General features: G+C 45.4%; 1 protein-coding gene across 6 annotated transcripts in view; it reads left to right on the forward strand.

The window, feature by feature from the left end:
- Positions 1-20359, forward strand: part of C12H8orf58 (chromosome 12 C8orf58 homolog) — a 39723-nt gene that overhangs the window by 17999 nt on the left and 1365 nt on the right. For 3 of the 6 annotated variants that reach the window (XM_061592992.1, XM_061592993.1, XM_061592990.1), the window contains exons 3-6: positions 3446-3622; positions 10129-10321; positions 13316-13428; positions 15183-15301. In XM_061592992.1, coding sequence (XP_061448976.1) covers positions 3446-3622; positions 10129-10321; positions 13316-13428; positions 15183-15301 — 602 coding nt within the window. The remainder of the gene's footprint in view (positions 1-3445; positions 3623-10128; positions 10322-13315; positions 13429-15182; positions 15302-20359) is intronic. The other 3 variants (XM_061592991.1, XM_061592994.1, XM_061592995.1) reach the window with 3 other exon arrangements.

Genomic DNA, 20359 nt, shown 5'->3' on the forward strand with positions numbered 1-20359 from the left:
ATCCAATGCTAATTATACTCAAGAGTAGGGATGTTGTAGTGAGACCTCTTTTAAAGAAACCTTCCTTAGACCCAGATAACTTGAACAATTATAGACCGGTGGCGAATGTCCCCTTTTTGGGCAAGGTTCTGGAGCGGGTGGTCGCCGGTCAACTCCAGGTGCTCTTGGATGAGACCGATTATCTGGATCCGTTTCAATCCGGTTTTAGGCCTGGTTTTGGCACTGAAACAGCCTTGGTCGCCCTGTATGATGACCTTTGTCGGGAGAGGGACAGAGGGAGTGTGACTCTGTTGATTCTCCTTGATCTCTCAGCGGCGTTTGATACCATCGACCATGGTATCCTTCTGGGGAGACTCGCAGAGTTGGGAGTTGGAGGCACTGCTTGGCAGTGGTTCCGCTCCTACTTGGCGGATCGTCGCCAGAAGGTAGCACTTGGGGAACATTGCTCGACACCTTGGACTCTCCATTGTGGAGTCCCTCAGGGGTCGGTTTTGTCCCCCATGCTTTTTAACATCTACATGCAGCCTCTGGGTGCCGTCATCAGGAGTTTTGGAGTGCGTTGCCACCAGTACGCTGATGACACGCAGCTCTATTTCTCCTTTTCATCTTCTACAGGTGAGTCTGTGGATGTGCTGAATCACTGCCTGACTGCGATAATGGACTGGATGAGAGCTAATAAACTGAGACTCAATCCAGACAAGACTGAGACACTGTTGGTGAATGCCTTCCCTGCCCAGATGGTGGATGTTTACCCTGTTCTAGATGGGGTTACACTCCCCTTGAAGGAACAGGTTCGTAGTCTTGGGGTTCTTTTCGATCCTTCCTTGTCTCTTGAGGCGCAAGTGGCCACGGTGGCAAGGAATGCGTTCTACCACCTTCGGTTGGTAGCCCAGCTACGCCCCTATCTGGACAGGGATGACCTCGCCTCAGTTGTTCATGCTCTGGTAACTTCTAGGTTGGATTACTGTAATGCGCTCTACGTAGGGCTGCCCTTGAAGACAGTTCGGAAGCTTCAGCTAGTGCAAAACGCAGCAGCCAGACTGCTGACGAGGACCAGCAGGTCAGCGCATATAACACCTGTTCTGGCCCGTTTGCACTGGCTACCTATTTGTTTCCGAGCCAGATTCAAGGTGCTGGTTTTGACCTATAAAGCCTTACACGGCGTGGGACCGCAGTATCTTGTGGAACGCCTCTCCCGCTATGAACCGACCCGGTCACTTCGCTCAGCATCTAAGGCCCTCCTCCGGGTACCAACCCATCAGGAAGCCCGGAGGACAGTTACTCGATCTAGGGCCTTTTCTGTAGTGGCCCCCGAACTGTGGAATAGCCTCCCCGAAGAAGTACGCCTGGCGCCGACGCTTCTATCTTTTCGGCGCCAGGTTAAGACCTGGCTATGCTCCCAGGCATTTTAATGCGTTTAATGTTACAATTTTAAATCTCTTTGTTTACTGTTATTTATTGTGATATTTTGTATTTTTGTATTTTTAAACTTTTGTACACCGCCCAGAGAGCTACTCGCTATGGGCGGTTTAAAAATGAAACAAATAAATAAATAAAATAAATGTTGGAGAACTCCAAGGAAAACAGGAATGGGAATCGCCAGTGTTTGCTTATTTGTCCCGTGTCCGGAATGGAAAATCAATCCAGGGAACACCATCGGTATTCACTGTTGTTGCTTTCAGTCCACAAACCATATGTAATTGATGATGCTTTCCCCTTATTTGCATCCAGTTTCTTTTGCATTGAAATGAATGGGGTAGAATAATATAATGATGACATAATCCCGTAATTAATAATGTAAGTTACATCACTTTGCCACAGCAGGCAGTGAGACAAACAATGTAGTTTTTGGCAGGAAACAAACTGCAGTGGAATGGAAACAGTGCTGCATGTGACAAATACAAGGCAGAAAGGAAAACGATGTCGTCTTATATCCCTACTCAAGAGTAGATCCATTGAAATTAACAGACATGGCTAGCTTAGGTCAATTAATGTCAGTTAGAAGTAGAAGTTAAGTAGAAGTTAGTTGGATACAACCCTAAATATCTTTTTCCTGAGGCTGGGGGCCTTTACTGCAAAAGAGGCTACCTTCAAAGTCGCATACCAATTCATTCCTCGTAAAAGGTTATTTTTCTTACACTCTTTTGTGTTTCATATTCGTTAGTAAGGGCTCTAGATAAGTGTTCAGTAATAGGAATAAAGCTGGCATTCAAGAATATAGGCCCCATCTGTACTATACATTTGAAGCACTCTTCCCCCAAAGAATCCTGGGAAGTGTAGTTTGTTAAAGGTGCTGATGGCTATCAAATTGGATGGCTTTCAAAGGGAATTACACAAATTCACATAGGATATGGCTATTAGTGGCTAATATGTTTGCCTCTAAATGCCAGTTGCTGGAAATCACAAGCAGCGAGAGGTTCTGTTTGCAGGCTTCCTAGAGGCCTCTGGCTGGCCACTGTGAGAACAGAATGCTGGACTAGGTAGGCCTTTGGCAGGGCTTTTTTATGCTAATTCATACAGGACACTTTTTGCAAGGGACTGACCTGATCTAATGGTTCCGAACTTGCTTTGGATAAGGCCATCATTGGTGGCTAGCCATGATAGGTATGTTCTGCTTCCATTGTTATAAGTGATATGTCTCTGAATTCCAGTTGTTGGGAATCAGAAACGAGAGAGTACTGTTGTAGTCGGGTCCTGGTTGCAAGCTTCTCAGAGGCATCCAGATGACCACTGTGAGAACAGAATCCTAGATAAGATAGGCCTTGGTTGAATCCAGTGGGGCTATTACATTCTCAGTCACTGTTGTGAAGAATAGGTGCCTGAAGGCACCCACAGAGCAAACTGAGATGTTTCGGACTTGACGTAGTTTGCAGGATGCAAACTACTTCAAAGGTTTTTGAAGAATGATTATATTGTAGCTCCTGTACCACACCAGCTGACAGCCTGATCCTATGCATATTTATTAAGAAATAAGCCCACTGAACTCATTGGAGTTCATTCTTGGGTAATTGTGCGTTGGACTGAAGTCTGTAAGTCCCATTTCAGAACTTGCCTTAACTGAATTTGAATGGGGCAACTTTTCTTTATCTCTCTCTGCACAGTTGTTTGTACTTGGCACACTTTTGGGCTACTGAAAGTCGTAAGGCTATGTTTTGTCTCTACTGTCAGGCAGCATGCCTCTGAATTCCAGTTGCTGGGAATCGCAAGTAGAGTGCTATTACACTCCTGCTTGCGAGCTTCCTGTAGGCATTTGTTTAGTCACTGTGAGAACAAGATGCTGGACTTGATGGACCACTGGCCTAATCCAGCAGAGCGCTCCTTTATGTTCCTTAGACTGCTTTGGGGACTGCTCCCACCTCTCCACTTCAGACTGCTTCTCTCCTAGGGCGCTGTTTGCTGTATATTTATGCAAATAAGCATATATCCCTCATGCCTCTTTCTCTAGGTGCACTATGAGACTTCACTGACCATGCCAGGACAGGGCTTGCGGTACCTGGAGCACATCTGTCAGATGCTGGAGAAGATTGCTCACCTGCAGCGGGCCAACCTTCGACTCCAGCATCAGCATCATGTCATGGAGTGCCAGATTCGGGTCCAGGAATCTGAGAATGTAAGACAGCAGGTAGAGAGGTCTGCAATCCTCTAAACATGTTGATTAGAGAGTAGATCCCATTGAAGCAAGTTGGTCTTGATTCTGAATTGATCTCTTGTAGAGAGAAGAAGGGAATATGGGAATCGACTAGTAAGCGGGTCAGCAGCAATAATGCAGGGCAGAAATTTTTCTGGGGCTTTATTTTTCTGTGGAAAATTTTCCATTTGTTAGTAATGATGAATGGATGTCCATTGCAAATACAATATTAGGCAAACTTGGTAGTTTCAACATTTTGGGCTTTGTTTACTGAATGCATGCAAAATAAACATGCTAAATTAGAACACTCTATGGCATCATAAAAATTTTTGATGCAAACGGAAAGTTTCCAGAAAATTTTCCTATCCAATTTTTTTTGGAAAACCCATGTCACAGATCAGCAGTATTCACAAACAGTCCTGAGGAGCTGGAAGGGCTAATGCCTGTCGGAAGGCAGAGCTGGGGTCCCAATCCCGGGGAGCTGGATCCCGGAGAGTTGGGAGAAGAGTATTCGGATGGATGGCAGAGGGAAGGGGGAGGAACTTCCCCCCTTTGGAGCGAAGACGAAACAGAGGAACTGCCAGTGATAAGGTCGCTTAGCAATGGGGAGCCTGAGCCCTCCCTGGACATTCTCACGCCTCCCCCTCTTTCAGGCTCAGAGCAAGAGGGGAAAGAGGGAGGGCTGCTCACAGCCGAAAAGCGGGGAGGCAGTTTACCATCAGCCCCTCCCCTATCCCCCATCCTGGAATCGGAAACTTCAGAAGAGGAGGGGGTGATGCTTCCCCCCTCACCGCGCACACGCAGACAGCTGAAAAGACAGGAGAGAAGGGGGGGAAGGCAGGCAGTACCTGAGGGGCAGTTAAGAAGGAGCGAAAGATTGCGCGCCCGTTTGGCCCCTTCTTAAAGAACAGGCGGGAAGAAGTCCCTTGCTCTGTCAACTTTCTCCCAATGCCGCAGGACCTGTATCCCTGTATTGCTTCATGAGAAAACGCAGTCTTTGTTTGGACATTACCCTAATAAAACACGAATTAACTACAGCCGTTGGTCTGGTTCCTGAGTCACATCCTGGGCCTGACAGCTTGACAGAGCCACCTAAATCACCCTCAACGCTCTCTTCACTTGACTGGGACAAGATGTCAAAGGGAGCAGCGGGGGGGACGAACCCCACTTCTGAGACGGAAAAGTGGAACTCTTGAGGACTAAGGTAGCTGATTTGCAGACGGATGTTCAAGCCCTGCTAGCAGCAGTCAAGGCGCTGAAGACGGATAATCAAACCTTGAAGGCCACGATAGACCAGATGCGAACAGCCCCTCCAGCTGCCGTAGTAAAGGTTCCCATTGGATTGCCCCCAAAATACGCGGGACAAAGTGATCAGTTGGCAACCTTCGTGGCTCAATGTGAGTTATATCTGGATGTCAGGCACACGGAATTTCCAGACGATGGGGCTTAAGTAGCTTTCGTGATTAGCCTCCTGGAGGGAGAAGCTGGAAAATGGGTGACTCCGTATCTCGTGAGAAAGGATACTGTCTTAGGAAGGTACAGAGGATTTATACAGGAGATGACCGAGATGTTTCAAGACCCGCAAAGGGCTGAAACAGTAGCGCGGCAACTAGGCGCTCTGAAGCAAGCTAAAGGGACTGTTTCCGAGTACACTAACGCTTTTAAAATTCTGTCCCAGGAAACTGGTTACAATGACGCCGCCCTGATGTTTATGTACCGGAGTGGATTAAATGCTGAAATCCTGGATGAGTTGGCCAGGACCTCCCCCCCCGCTGACCTACCAGGGCTCATCCGGCTATGCCTACAGATAGATCACCGGATCGAAGGAAGGCGCCTGGAAAGGAAGCAGGAGGTCCTGAGATACTCAGCCTCGGCGTCCCGCAACAAGACCCTTCCCACTGCAGGGATGGCAGGTAATGCAACTGAGGGACAGGGAGGGGCTAGGCCAAGACTGTCAGAAGAAGAAAAGGAAAGACGACGCCGGGAACGTTTATGCTTTTATTGTTCAAAGCCGGGCCATGTGGCCAGAGACTGTGGACTGAAAGGGGGGAAAGCCGAGCCGTCGGGAAACTAGAACACCCAGTCCACGTGCAGGCCGGTGGACTGGGGGCAGCGTTGTATAAAGGCCCCCCAACGATCCAACCTCCCTCAAAGGGGGTGTTGGTCTTGCCTATTCGGATTACAACTTCCAGAGGAGTGGTGTTTAATTCCACTGCCTTAATTGACAGTGGAGCCTCCACAAATTTTATTGATGCAAAGTTAGTCAAGCGTCATGGAATTTCCCGGTGGAAACTGGACGCTCCCCTAGCTGTGGAGACTATCGATGGGAGAGCCCTGAAGTCAGGAGGGGTGACACAAGCCACGGAGGAAGTGAAACTTCAAATCCCTGGGCACGAAGAGTTCATTTCGCTATACGTGTCAGATCTCTCGAACTTTGAGGTGATTCTGGGAATGCCCTGGCTGGCAAAGCATGAACCCAAAATAAGTTGGAAGGAGGCGGTGGTGTGGTTCACCTCACAGTATTGCCAGGAGAACTGTCAACCTGAAGGAATCAAGAACACCTTAGCGGGGGCAGTGCAAGAGATCGAGCAAGTGACCCTGCCGCCAAAGTATGAAGAATTCAAAGATGTGTTTGATGAAAAAGAGGCAGAGACTTTACCCCCCCACCGCCCTTTCGACTGTGCGATTGACCTAGTGCCAGGAGCCAGCATCCCATCAGGGAGAATCTACTCTCTCACAGAGAATGAGAGGGAGGCCCTGAAGGAATTCCTGGATAAAAACCTGAGGCGAGGATTCATACGCCCCTCACAATCCCCTGCTGGAGCACCACTATTGTTTGTGAAAAAGAAGGGGGGGGAACTCAGACCCTGTAACGACTATCGCGCATTGAACCAGATCACCATCCCCAACAGCTACCCGCTGCCCCTGATCTCAGAGTTGCTGGACCGACTGCGCTCTGCAAAAATCTTCACGAAGTTGGATTTGAGAGGAGCGTACAATCTGATCAGAATGAAGGAGGGAGATGAATGGAAAACAGGATTCTTGACCGCTTACAGACAGTATGAATACCTGGTCATGCCGTTCGGGCTTTGTGGAAGTCCAGGAATTTTTCAAAAATTCATGAACGACGTGTTTAGAGACTTGTTGGACACGTATGTAATCTGTTACTTAGATGATATCCTGGTGTTCTCAAAGAACCAGGAAGACCACGACCAGCATGTGAAGACGGTGTTGAAGAGACTGAGAGAAAATCACCTGTATGCTAAATTAGAGAAATGTGGATTTGACCTCAAGTCTCTAGACTTCCTTGGATATCGAATCTCAGTGGAAGGCGTGGCGATGGACCCAGGGAAAGTAAGCTGCATATTGGACTGGGGCCAACCTGTCACCAAAAAGGATGTACAACGGTTTTTCGGGTTTGCCAATTATTACAGAAAGTTCATTCCAGGGTTTTCCAAATTAACAGCTCCTCTGACTGACTGTTTAAGGGGGAAGAAGAAGTTTCAATGGACAGAGAACGCCACCGAGGCCTTTGAGGAGTTGAAGAGAAGGTTTGCTACTGAGCCCATTCTGCGCTTTGCTGATCCGAACCGCCCTTTCATCGTGGAAGCAGATGCTTCAGATTTTGCCATCGGGGGGGTCCTGCTACAATTAGACCAAGAAGGGAAGGAGCTGCACCCCTGTGCGTACTTCTCTCGGAAGTTAAAGCCTGCAGAGAAGAACTACACAGTTTGGGAGAAGGAGCTGCTGGCCATCAAGGACTCTTTTGAAAACTGGAGACAATACCTAGAGGGGACCTCTCATCGAATTGAAGTGCGCTCCGACCACAAGAATCTTGAAAGCCTCCAAACAGCCAGAAAGCTGAACCAGAGACAGATAAGATGGTCCCAGTTCTTCACTAGGTTTAACTTCCAGATTACTTACCATGCCCAAGCCAAAAACCAGAGAGCGGATGCCTTATCCAGACAGCCACAATACAAAGAAAGTGAATCCGAGGACCAGCCTCAGTACGTAATCCCGCCAGAGAAATTAACGTTGGGAGTATGCCAGCCTTCATGGGAAGAGGAACTCAAAAAGGCACAACAAGAAGATGCAGACATGCTAAAATATCAGCAGGAGACGGGACAAGGTCAAGACTCAGAAGTAACCTTTCACTGGAGAAATGGACTGTTATGGTTCAAAACCGCCAGATATGTGCCAGAAGGGGAATTAAGGCTCAGAATCCTACGCCAGTGTCATGATTCCAGCACAGCGGGACACTTTGGGATTTACAAGACCATTCAGAACGTGGCCAAGGACTTCTGGTGGCCTAAAATGCGTCGGGATATTGAGAGTTATGTAAAGTCCTGCTCCGTCTGTCTGCGGACAAAAACACAAACAGGGACACCAGCAGGACTGTTACAACCGTTGCCTGTCCCACACGAACCCTGGAAGGACCTCTCCATGGATTTTATAACTGATCTACCCAAGTCCCAAGGAATGACAGCCATCTTAGTAGTGGTGGATCTACTTACCAAAATGGCACACTTTCTTCCTTGTGCAGGGGCCTTAGAGGCTAAAGAAACGGCCAAGTTATTCATCAAAGAAGTCTACCGGCTGCATGGATTGCCAAACAGCGTAGTCTCAGACCGAGGAACTCAGTTCACAGCCAAATTTTGGAGAGCAATGTGGAAACAGTTGCAGACGGAATTAAAACTCTCCTCCGCCCATCACCCCCAGACAGATGGGCAGACGGAACGCTTGAACGCCGTTTTGGAAAGATATTTACGAAGTTATGTGTCCTATCAACAGACTGACTGGGTATCATATTTGCATTTTGCAGAGTTCGCCTACAACAATTCTCTGCACTCCAGCACTCAACAAACCCCGTTCTTCGCTAATTATGGATTCCATCCTAAAGTCTTTCCAAGCAGCTCAGAAGGAATGCTGGTACCGGCAGCTGAGAACTTCCTTAAGGAATTGCAAGCGGCGCAACAGACACTGAAACAGCAGTTAAATGAAGCCAAAACGGAGTACAAGCGAGTTGCTGACCTGCACAGGAAGGAGGGCCCCCCCTTCAACCGGGAGACCAGGTATGGCTGTCCACCCGCTTCCTCCAGATGCTGGGCAAATGTAGAAAATTACAAGACAAGAGGGTGGGTCCTTTCGAAATAGAAACTCAAATCAATCCCGTGGCGTACCGACTGAAGCTGCCTGACACGTTTAAAATACATCCTGTGTTCCATCGATCCCTCTTAACGAAAGCTGCCCCTCCCAGTGAGTTACGGCCGGAGGAACCTCCCAGAGCTCCACTCCTAGTAAATGAGCAGCTTGAGTTTGAAGTTGAGGAGATCTTAGATTCCAGGATCAGACGCCACAAGCTGCAGTACTTGATTCACTGGAAAGGCTATGGGGTGGCTGACAGATCATGGGAAGATGCAGCTGATGTGCATGCTCCAGAATTGGTAAAACTTTTCCATCAACGTTTTCCCCACTGTCCCAAGCCAGACAAGGGGAGGGGGGCACAGCCTGGGAGGGGGGATGGTGTCGGAAGGCAGAGCTGGGGTCCCAATCCCGGGGAGCTGGATCCCGGAGAGTTGGGAGAAGAGTATTCGGATGGATGGCAGAGGGAAGGGGGAGGAACTTCCCCCCTTTGGAGCGAAGATGAAACAGAGGAACTGCCAGTGATAAGGTCGCTTAGCAACAGGGAGCCTGAGCCCTCCCTGGACATTCTCACGCCTCCCCCTCTTTCAGGCTCAGAGCAAGAGGGGAAAGAGGGAGGGCTGCTCACAGCCGAAAAGCGGGGAGGCAGTTTTCCATCAGCCCCTCCCCTATCCCCCATCCTGGAATCGGAAACTTCAGAAGAGGAGGGGGTGATGCTTCCCCCCTCACCGCGTACACGCAGACAGCTGAAAAGACAGGAGAGAAGGGGGGGAAGGCGGGCAGTACCTGAGGGGCAGTTAAGGAGGAGCGAAAGATTGCGCGCCCGTTTGGCCCCTTCTTAAAGAACAGGCGGGAAGAAGTCCCTTGCTCTGTCAACTTTCTCCCAATGCCGCAGGACCTGTATCCCTGTATTGCTTCATGAGAAGACGCAGTCTTTGCTTGGACATTACCCTAATAAAACACGAATTACTTACAACCTGTGGTCTGGTTCCTGAGTCTCATCCTGGGCCTGACAATGCCATTTAATTAATTACGTTTTAATCGCTGCCTTCCTCCAAGGTGCTGAAAGCAACATTCATGGTTATTTTCTCTTATTCCTCATGACAAACTGGTGAGGTAGGTTAGGCTGAGAGGGACAGGCCCAAGGTCAGCCCGTGAGCGTCATGGGGATTGCGTCTCAGGTCCTAGTATTGCCCTCTAAACACTGTGCAAAGCAGGCTGTTTGCAGTTTGATCCACAATTCCTCTTCAAATTCTTCACTCTTGGCCCCTTTTCAACTTTTAGGTTGTGTTTCCCAGGCCTCCTCAGTTCCTGGCATTATTTTTCATTGCAACTCTTGATACCATTTTGTCTGACAGGAAGGCTTTTCTGAAGAAGCACCAGAAGACCCTAGGCTGACAAGAGTTGAACCTCAAGCTGACGATCCAGCAGCCACAGAAATGGAGGAGGAAGAGGAGGATCCCAAATTGACAGACTCCTGGCACCCCCACCATTTCCGGGCACGCTCTGCCTCGGACACGCGTGTACTACGGAGCCCAGCCCGTAATCTGGGTGAGTTGCCAAATCTTAGTTTGAAAGGCAAGGCAAACCATCTGTCCCTCTTTGTGGTTCCAACTATGTCTTGTGTGAATTGGTCCCTGTACAAACCGCCCAACCAGGCCCATACATTTAAGGCACTATTATCCATGTTAAACAGTCATGCCCCCCCCCAAGATTCCTGGGTGCTGTAGTTTGTGAAGGGTGCTGAGTGTTTTTAGGAGAGCCCTATTCCCCTCACAGAGCTACAATTCCCAGAGTGGTTTAACAATCAATCCTTCCCAGGGAACTCTGAAAATTGTACCTCTATGAGGGGAATAGATGTCTCCTAACAATGCTCAGCACCCTTAATAAACTACAGTTCTCAGGAATCTTTGGGGGGGAAGCCATGACTGTGTAAAGTGGTATGATAGTGCTCTAAATGTATAATATGGATGTGTCCTAGACCCTTAGGGCAGGCAATGAGACTTTGAACTCACCACTGCTTTTCCCTTTAGCTGTAGAAGTCCAAGGCAGTGGCACTGCCTGTTCGGTGCCAATAAGGGCTTATGCTTAGGTAGGTATTTTGGGGGGGCCTCTATGAAGCAAGATGGCTGCTGTTGTGCGCTCATTAGAATGCCTGAAAAAACTCCTCCATCACCAGATGGGTGACTACATAACTCTCTGGAAAAGGGTCTTCTCTGCAGTGGTGCCCCAGTAGTGGACCTTCTCCTCTTGGAGACATAGACGGTTATAACAATGATGGGGCTCTACTGTGTGATAAAAAATATTTGTTTTCTCTTTTGGAGAAAATTATGTTTAGATTGAATTCAGATTTGAGCCCGTTCTATGATATTTTGTGGTGTTATTTATTAATACTGTTGAAGGTTTTTATGATGATGTTCTGCATTGTTTTTATTGTATTATTCTTGCTATGGGAGCCGCTTTGAGGTTACCTGGTGATGAAAAGCGGCATACAAATATACTAAATAAACAAATACTGGCTCCAGTCCCAGTTAGCTGTCTTTATATTGGGGATGGGGAACCGCTGCTCCTTCAGATGTTGCTAAACTCCTATCAACCCAGCCAGCACATCCTATGGTGTCAGGCATGATGGGAGCTGGAGACCAGTGACATCTGGAGGGCCACAGGTTGCCCATCCTTCCTTATGTAGGTATGGGGGAGAAATTTGATTCAGTTTACATTTGAAGCTAAATATATCAAGTTTGCACTTTCTGAAACAATATGAGAACTGAAACGCAACCAGTCTTTTGAAATTTGCGCTTCTCCGGATTTTGGGATGCAGTTCTCCCAACTTAACCAATGCCTGCAAAAGTGCACCTACTAGGGAAAGTGTGCATAAAATCAATATAATATTGAAATAACATATACAATGCCTTGTATTAGGAGAAATTGCTTGCAAAATGTGTGCTTTAGTCAAAATGGCATATAAAATGTGTTTATTAGGATAAATTCACACTAAAATAATAAAAATTATGTTTTTTTAAATTGTAAATGTCTAAATCGTAAAATTGGGAAAAATGAGAAACTGATAGAACTGAAATTGACAGATCCTTCCATCCCATGTCTTACATTAATAATAATCTTGAGAGTTCTAATCTTTTTTACAGGGCTAAACTGCCTGTGGTCCAAATCCTGCATGCTTTTTATTTTTGTTATTTTCTTATTTTAAAATAATAAATCATGCTTAAACAATTTACCTGGGACATCAGATAAAGTAAGAAAAGGGGGAAAGATCAATCTTAGCAAAGTAATAAGCAATACAAAATGGATAAAGAAGCACATTGTCCCAATGAAACATTTTACTCCAATAGAAAAGGATTACTGGTTGCTGAGTTCTGTCCAGTGTTCTACTCAAGTTTAAAACCTTTTGCAATCACTCTCAAAACAGTGCTATGAAATCCTTGTTGCACCGGAAACATTAAAAAAAAGCTTTTTAAGCTTGGCTAATGATGTTGTAGTGTCTACTCAGAAGTAAGCTCTATTGAGCTTAATAGGATCTACGTCCAGATAATCCTGTGTAGGATTGCAGCTTAAATTGCATAATTTTGTACACAATTCTCTCTGTTTCAGAGTATGTGAAAGCAGTCCTGTAGTGAGCAGCTGGGATATTCGGATGCTGTCATCATATGATGTATTAGGCTTTACCTTTAAGACACTTTTCCTCTTTAGAAATTGTAATAAAACACTTCTGGATCCCATTTTAGTCTATCTCCAAGAATATTGTAAAAAGGTTTAAAATAAGTTGTCAAAATGTGTGGGCTTTAATGTAAAACCACAAAAATTGAACAAAGTCACTTTTTTCTTTTCCATGTATACGCAAACAACTCCTATTAAATGTTTGGTAATTTAGCTGGAGTTTGATAAATTCTAAATTCTCATTTTGAAACCATTTTCAGAAGGGAAGCAAGAATGTATTTACTTACATGAGGAAGAGCTGAAAGCTTCACAAGTACTGTAAGCTGAAAAGGATTAAAAGCTGTGATGTGGAGTGGAAAATTCTCAGAAAATTTTCTGCTAATTTTTTCCTGTGGAAAAGTTTTTTTTCCTGTTCCTAAAAATGCATTATTTCATAAAAGTAATTAGTAATGAAGGGATACAATACCAGCTGAGCTGGGTCGCTTCAAAATTGCAATTAACTTTTTCAGATGACATATATATCTGGTGCTCAGCTCCTTGGATGTGCCAAAATTAGTATAAGAAGAGCTTTTAGTTCCTTAATTTTTATTCTTGCAGTTTTAACACAAAGGTAAGCAAACTGCCACATTCTAATATAATTTAGAACTATTGGCTAAATAAAAATTAAAAAATATAGGTAAAGCTATGAATTGTGTGTTTGAATATAACATTTAAACTACATTAAATGTGCTTTAGGCTGCAATCCTATGCACACAGATTCCTGGGAGTAAACACCACTGAACTCAATTGACAGTCGATCTGATTTTGTATGTAAGACACTTTCCAAAATGCAGGATTATGTTGTGCTAACAAACTCTTCCACTGCCACAGGGAACAAGGCTGATTGCGCCAGGACATCTGCAGCCCACTCTGCCAGTGTGCCCAGCCTGTTGGATCAGCCAGATGGGGGCTCACATACCTTGCCACCAGGCATGAAGCTCAAGGTAGGTAAAGCCAGGTGGGGTGAGGTATTCCATGATTAGGCATTTTTAAAAGAGTGCATGAAACTAGGCTACATTTAAAAAACAAACTTCCCACGGGTAGGATTTGAATTAAACCTGGAGTGTGTACCTAATGTCATATAGAGGCAGTGTGGTATAGTGGCCACATTCACGCTATACATTTATTTCACTATTCCACTTTTAAACAGTCATAGGTTCCCCCAAAGAATCCTGGCAAGTGAAGAGTGCTGAGAGTTGTTAGGAGACTCCCCTCTACCTCACGGAGCTACAATTCCCAGAGTTCCCTGGATTGTTTATCATCAGGATTGATTGTTAAACCACTCTGGGAATTGCAGCTCTGTGAGGGAACGGGGGGGTCTCCTAACAATTCTCAGCACCCTTCACAAACTACACTTCCCAGAATTCTTTGGGGGAAGCCATGACTCTAGTGTTGGGGGAAGCCATGACTCTGGTGCCCTCCAGAAGTTGTTGGACTCCCAACTCCCATCAGCCTCAGCCAGTGTGATGGTCAGGCATATGATAGGCGTTGTAGCCTACCAATATCCGTAGAGCAGCACTTTGGCTATCCCTGGGTTAGAGTGCTGTACCTCCATGGAGAGACCTGGGTTTGAGTCCTCTCTCAGCCCCATGAAACTCACTGGGTGATCTTATGTGCATGGCTTGGCCTACCTCCCAGCCTTGAGACCTGGATGAAAGTGGTGCAGCAGGGAGACAATAATGTCTGCCACCTTGAGCTTCCCTAAGGAAGGGTGGGGTATAAATGTCTGAAATATAAATAATATAAGCAAGATTCCTTATTGTTGTACAGTGCTTTTAAGTACTATGATAGGAAAGTATTTTTAAAGAAATAAATTGTAGTCATACCCTGTGGTAATTTTAATTGAGGGGGGGAACTGTGGGTTGCCTTCAATTATGTTCTACTTAGAGTAGACACATTCGTGTAAAGCCCTCCCCAGTGAGGTGCCTCTGTCTCCATCACTACTGCCTCTCAGGAGGAATTTGAAAACACTTCTGTTTACCCAGGCGTTTAATGGCTGAAGGGGACTGTTCCTGGCAACCTGGAGATCACTGATGAAATAACGTTTTTAATTGTGTTTTAGAATATTTTAAGCGGTTGTTAGAATGCATTTGTTTTTGTTAAATTGTTTCGTTTATATGTTTGCTGGCCTGAGCTCCTTTGGGAGGAAGAGCAGGATATAAATTTAATTAATAATAATCATAATTTAAATTAATGAACCTAAGTGAGTCATGTCCATTAACTTTAGTGGGTCTACTCTGAGTAGAACTACTAGCATTGAATACAACCCACAGCCATCAAATGGCCTGGGTGAACTGAAATGTTTTTAAATTCTTTCTGAATGTTGTTTATGAGGGTGGCAGACACACCTCGCTGGGGAAGGCATTCCACAAATGGGGAGTTGCCACCAAAAAGGCCCTGTCGCATGGGTCAATGCCAACTTAGCATCGCCCAGATCACCCACAGATGAGCTAGAATATAATTTTCTTGATACCATACATGAGAGTGAATGCATCCTTCCCTTCAATAAAACAGCAAACAAGGAATCGAAGATTGGCTTCATCTCTGCCATGTAGAAATTGTGTTTAGGATACATGTTATGCATCCTGTGGGAGGTTGATTATGTCTTTGCATGGCTTTTAGGAGAAGAAATTCAAAACGCCTGCTTCTCTTCTCTGTGTGGCCATTCTCCCCTCATCATTCACTCTTTCTCTCTCAGAATGACCACTCGCATTGGGGCAGAGTCAGAGGACTCATCAGCAGGATTACAAGGAAGTCTCTGCGGGCCAATGAAGCATCCCCATCTGGCCAGCCTGCCTCCAGCAGCAGTCAGTGTAGGTAAGGTGCTGCTTTTGGGGTGTGGCTCTAGGGACTTCCCAGAGTCAGGTTTGATTAAACTGTGAGGCTTCCCCTGACCAGGTAAGAAAGTACAGGAAATAAATGGATGATACTGGGTCCTTTGTGGGTCATTCAAGTCTCTTCTTTTGAGAGAGAATGCTATTGACATGGGTGGCAGAATGTTGACCCACAACTGATACATCAGAAGTGGTTGTATGCCCCCCACTCTTGCCATGTTGACTGTTGGAGCTGGATGACTATGGGGCAACTCCCAGTTTTGTTAGGGTTTTAATTTTTTGCTTGCTGACCTATGTTTTTGGGCTGCCAAGTTGCAATCTGAGAGTGGCTCCTTTTAAGTCAGTTACTGAATTTGGGAGATCAGTCGCTGCTCTTCTTTCTTCCTCTAACCCTGTTTTAAAAACAAATCTCAGTACTTTTGTCCATCTACTGTGAAGAGTGCTGGGAGACCCCATTCCCCTCATAGAGCTACAACCCCAGAGTTCTCTGGGAAGAGGGACTGGTAATTGTACCTCTGTGAGGGGAATAGAGTTCTCCTAACAACTCTCAGCACCCTTAAAAAAACTACGCTTCCCAGGGTTCTTTGGGGAAAGCCATGGCTGTTTGAAGTGGAATAATAGTGGAATAAATGTATGGTGTGAATGTGGCCCTAAAGTCCTGAGCACTACAGCAGGCTAGAGTACACAAAAAGGATGATGGCATATGGGAGGAGCCGTGTCTGCCTAATTTTCTGCATCTCTTTAATTGCAACACTGTCTGCATTCCTTGTCGCGCGTGTGTGTGTGTGTGTGTGTGTGTGTGTGTGTGTGTGTGTGTGTGTGTGTGTGTGTGTGTGTGTGTGTGTGTGTGTGTGTGTGTGTGTGTGTGCGCACTTAAGTTTTTTGGAAAGCTTGATTGATTGTTTGATTTATTTTAAAACATTGATACCCCACGTTTAAACTCAGCAAGCTTTCACAGTGGCTCATAACAAACCTATATCTTATTTATTTGTGATTTGTTTGGACCCTTATATCCCACTTTTCTATGCTAACAATCAAACTTGAAGTGGCTTGAAAGATAAAATCTGAAATGGCAACAAACCTAGAAACAGAACAATAAAATATACATGCTCTGCTAGGGGACTGCCATTAAAGACACTTCAGTTGGTGTAGAATAGTGGCAGCTCACATGTTTGTGGGTGCTGGGTGCTGGGCACTTGCATCTTGTTGCATCTATTCTGTACCAGTTACACATTCTGTTGAATATGTTAAGCTGCCTTGTGAGGATATGTACCCTGAAAGGGAGGGTTAAAAAATCTCTGAAATAATATCAAGCAGTACTAAAACCAGTATCATATATTTAAAAATGCCTGTTTAAATGGAATAGTCTCAAGAGACCAGTTTAAAAGCAGGCAAAGAGGGGGTCAGGGAAACTTTGTTTTTTAAGAGGCTATTTCAGGGGCAGCTAACCTGTGGCTCAGCAAATTATGGCCCTCCTATCATTTCTGACCATTGGCCAGGCTGGCTGGGTTTGATTGGCATCCCAACAACACCTGAAGGGCTACAGATTATCCCCTTCTGAGCTACTAATTGCATAGTCTAGGTGCCACAATTGAGAAGGCCCTCCTTGCTATTGTCCCCACCTGGTTCTGCTGGTGAAGAAGCAATGAGAAGGGCCTCACACTGAGTGCAGATCATGAGCAGATTCAAAGGGGAGGAACCAATACTTAATAATACTATTATGGGGGCTTGGTTCCTTCCTTTTCTTGTTTGGTTTCCCTGGCCTTGGTAGAGGGATAAAAAAAGAAAACATGCGCCAGCTGGATATTGTTCCTTGTTGTATAGAGAGAGACCTTGAATTAACTTCCTACTTGCTCTAGGAAGGCAATAATCTGTTGCAATAATCCTTATTTCTATGTATATCTTTTAATGTATTTCTTTCACACTTCATCAAAAGAATTTGAGGCTGCTTACACTGTAAAACATCAAAAATACACATTCGTTTTTTAAAAAAGAACATCAACAGCATCCAACCTAAAAGCAAGCAAACTCATGCAACAATTGCTGCAGCTATAAAAATTGATCTTAAAAAGCAACAACCGGGGAAACGGGTGGGGAGCCAGCATGGGAAGATAGGAGTTGTAGTCCAACATCTGAAGGGGCTACAGGTTCCCCATCCCTGCAGTAAAACAATAAAGCTGTGTACAGAGTTAAAAGTGCCTTGGCAAATAAATATGTGTTTACCTGGTGCCTGAAATATTGGAAGGGGGCAACATTAAGCAGATGGGGGAGCCCTTAAAAAGTGCTGTAATCCTGTCCCCACCCATCCAACCTCAGCAGGAGGGAGAACTGGGAGAAGGCCGTCCCCAGATCTTTGGGCACTTGCAGATTTCTATAGGAGCGGGCAGCCCCTGAGATACCCTGGTCGCAATGTCGTAAAGAGTTTTTTAGGTTAAAATCAATGCTTTAAACTGTCATCAGCAATGCATGTGAAGCCAATGGAGTGGAAATGCTGGAATCCTCTACTTAACTGCATTTTGAACTAGTTGAAGTTTCTGAGAGGTCTTCAAAAGAGAATAATTTAATTGTTGTAAGCCGCCCTTAATTGTTGTAAATAAAATTGTAAATAAATCAAACAATCAACCCTTCGGCTATGGGGCAGTATACAAATGCAATCAATCAATCAATAATGGGATTCCCTTTTGAATCAGCTAGTTCATTGCCGTTCATTGCAGGAGGGCCTTCAGCTAGTTCGTTGCAGTCATCAAGCCTAGACATTAACTACGACATAAATACTTGTGACAAAACCACCTCTGTCCAGGATGGTGTCTGTTGGCTCACCAGCCTAAGCTGATGAAAGCATCTTGTGCCTCTGATACCAATTGAGTTTCCTTAGGGTTATGTTGGGGCTTTTGTTTAGTTATGTTCATGTGGCCCTGACTTTGGTGTAGTGCAAAGGCTGGCGAACTCTGTCTGCCCAAAGGTGGGCAGAGCCAGGGGCAAAGATAGATGGAGCAACAAATGTAAATGTTTACCTTTGTACAGTAGGCTAGCATCTACACACACTTGCACACCCGTCTCTATCCAGGCAAGTCAAAGTCATCATAAGATTTCAAGGGCACATTCCAGCCTGGTTAAAAAAAACAAAAACCAGGTGATGAAGCAGGGCCATGAGGGGCATGGCCTGGGGAGAGTTCTAAGGGCCAGGTAGGTAGGCCTGGAGGGCCACATTCAGCCCTTGTGGCCTGGGTTTCTTCACCCCTGGTGCAGTGGGATTGGCATGGGGCCTGTGTTCAGTCTTCCGGTGGATCCCATATATAATACTGAGTGAATGTGGGCCACATTCAAACTGTACATTTATTTCACTATGATTCCATGTAGTTTAACAGTTAGTCTCTTTTCCCAGAGAACTCTGGGAATTGTAGCTCTGTGAGGGGAAGAGGGGTCTCCTAACAACTCTCAGCACCTTTCACAAATGACACTTCCCAGCATTCTTTGGGGGAAGTCATGATTTGGAATAATAGGAATAAATGTATGGTGTGAATGTGGCCATATTTGTCAGAAGTGGAGCTTGCATTGAATATGTAGGGAAATAAACTCAGCTAGTAGCTGGCAGGTTGGATCAGAGCTTGGAAGATTACTTTTAAAAAGTAATAAATTACAGTTACATGGTCCCAAAAAGTAGTAATTACCGTTACAATAATAATAATAAAATAAAAATAATAAAATTTTATTTCTAGGCCGCCTATCTGGCCGAATTAACGGCCACTCTAGGCGGCGTACATAGACTAAAATATAACATAGAGTAAAATATAACATATAATACAAAACAAAACCCCAGTAGTCTATAGACATCCCGAGCAGCAGGTTCACGCACACATACACACACATGGTCTCTGGCCCCTTCAGCAGTTGCTGCTTTTGTAGCTGGAGAGAGACAGGGCCCCGCCCCTCCAGGCCAGGTGGAAATCAGCCAGAAATGCCGGGAGCAGGTCTTGCAGAAACTCACACAGGTAGATGGTCTACAATTACAATTGCTCCGAAAGTAACTGATTACTTTACTTTTCCTCCAAAGTAATCACTACAATTACATTTCAGTTACTTTTTTTAAAAAATGCCTACAAGGTGCTGGCCTTGGCTGCTGCACATCTAAGTAGCCTAAAACAACATTAAAAATAAACAGGTAGTAGAATAATTATTTTTATTCATAAGATAGCAATGGTGGTCTCTCCGCTGGTAAGGGTGGTGGGGAGGGAGGCTGAGGCCACTAATCAGATCTTTGCACGCCAAACCAAGTGCAACCCCCCCACTCAGCCAGCCAGCATAATCTCTCTCACTTAACCATCTCCCAGACCCTGCCCTGCCACCAACTAAGGGACACTCACGCAAGCAAACATTTTCCCCTGAGATGCAAAAAGGTTAAAATACTGCAAATGCAGCACAGTAGGCAGAGAGGGTGGTGGAGGCCACTTTGTGTGCCAAGTGCAAACACAGGATTCTCTCTCTCTCTCTCTCTCTCTCTCTCTCTCTCTCTCTCTCACACACACACACACGTCATCTTTCACCTCCACAGTTCTTTATCTCCATTCCTGCTGCCTCCTTCTCCTCCTTTATCCATGTTTTTGACCTCTGGATCCTTTTTCCCTCCACTCCATTCTTCACCACCACTATCCATTTTTTAAAATAATTGTTTTCTCCACTCCACCCCGTCTCACTCTCCGCCTCCTCCCTTGTCTCCTCCTACCCATCCACAGAGCATGAGGAAAGAGTGACAGAAGCCCAGTTTGAGGCACATGATTTTCATCCACAAATCAGAGGAGCAGAAGACTTCCCCTGCTCCCCCTCCCCAAGTAATGCCCAAAAGTAATTCTGGAAACGTTACAATTACTCCACAAAAGTAGTAAAATTACTCCTAGTTCTATTACAATCAAAATGTAAAGGAATTACCCACTCGTTACTCAAAAAAGTAATGAATTACAAGTAATTCGTTACTTGTAACTAGTTACTTCCAAGCTCTGGGTTGGATTATTGTAGTGACCTGTGTTGCAAAAATCCCAAAGAG

The sequence above is a fragment of the Rhineura floridana genome, chromosome 12 (genome assembly GCF_030035675.1).
Source record: "Rhineura floridana isolate rRhiFlo1 chromosome 12, rRhiFlo1.hap2, whole genome shotgun sequence".
NCBI classification, from domain to species: domain Eukaryota; kingdom Metazoa; phylum Chordata; class Lepidosauria; order Squamata; family Rhineuridae; genus Rhineura; species Rhineura floridana.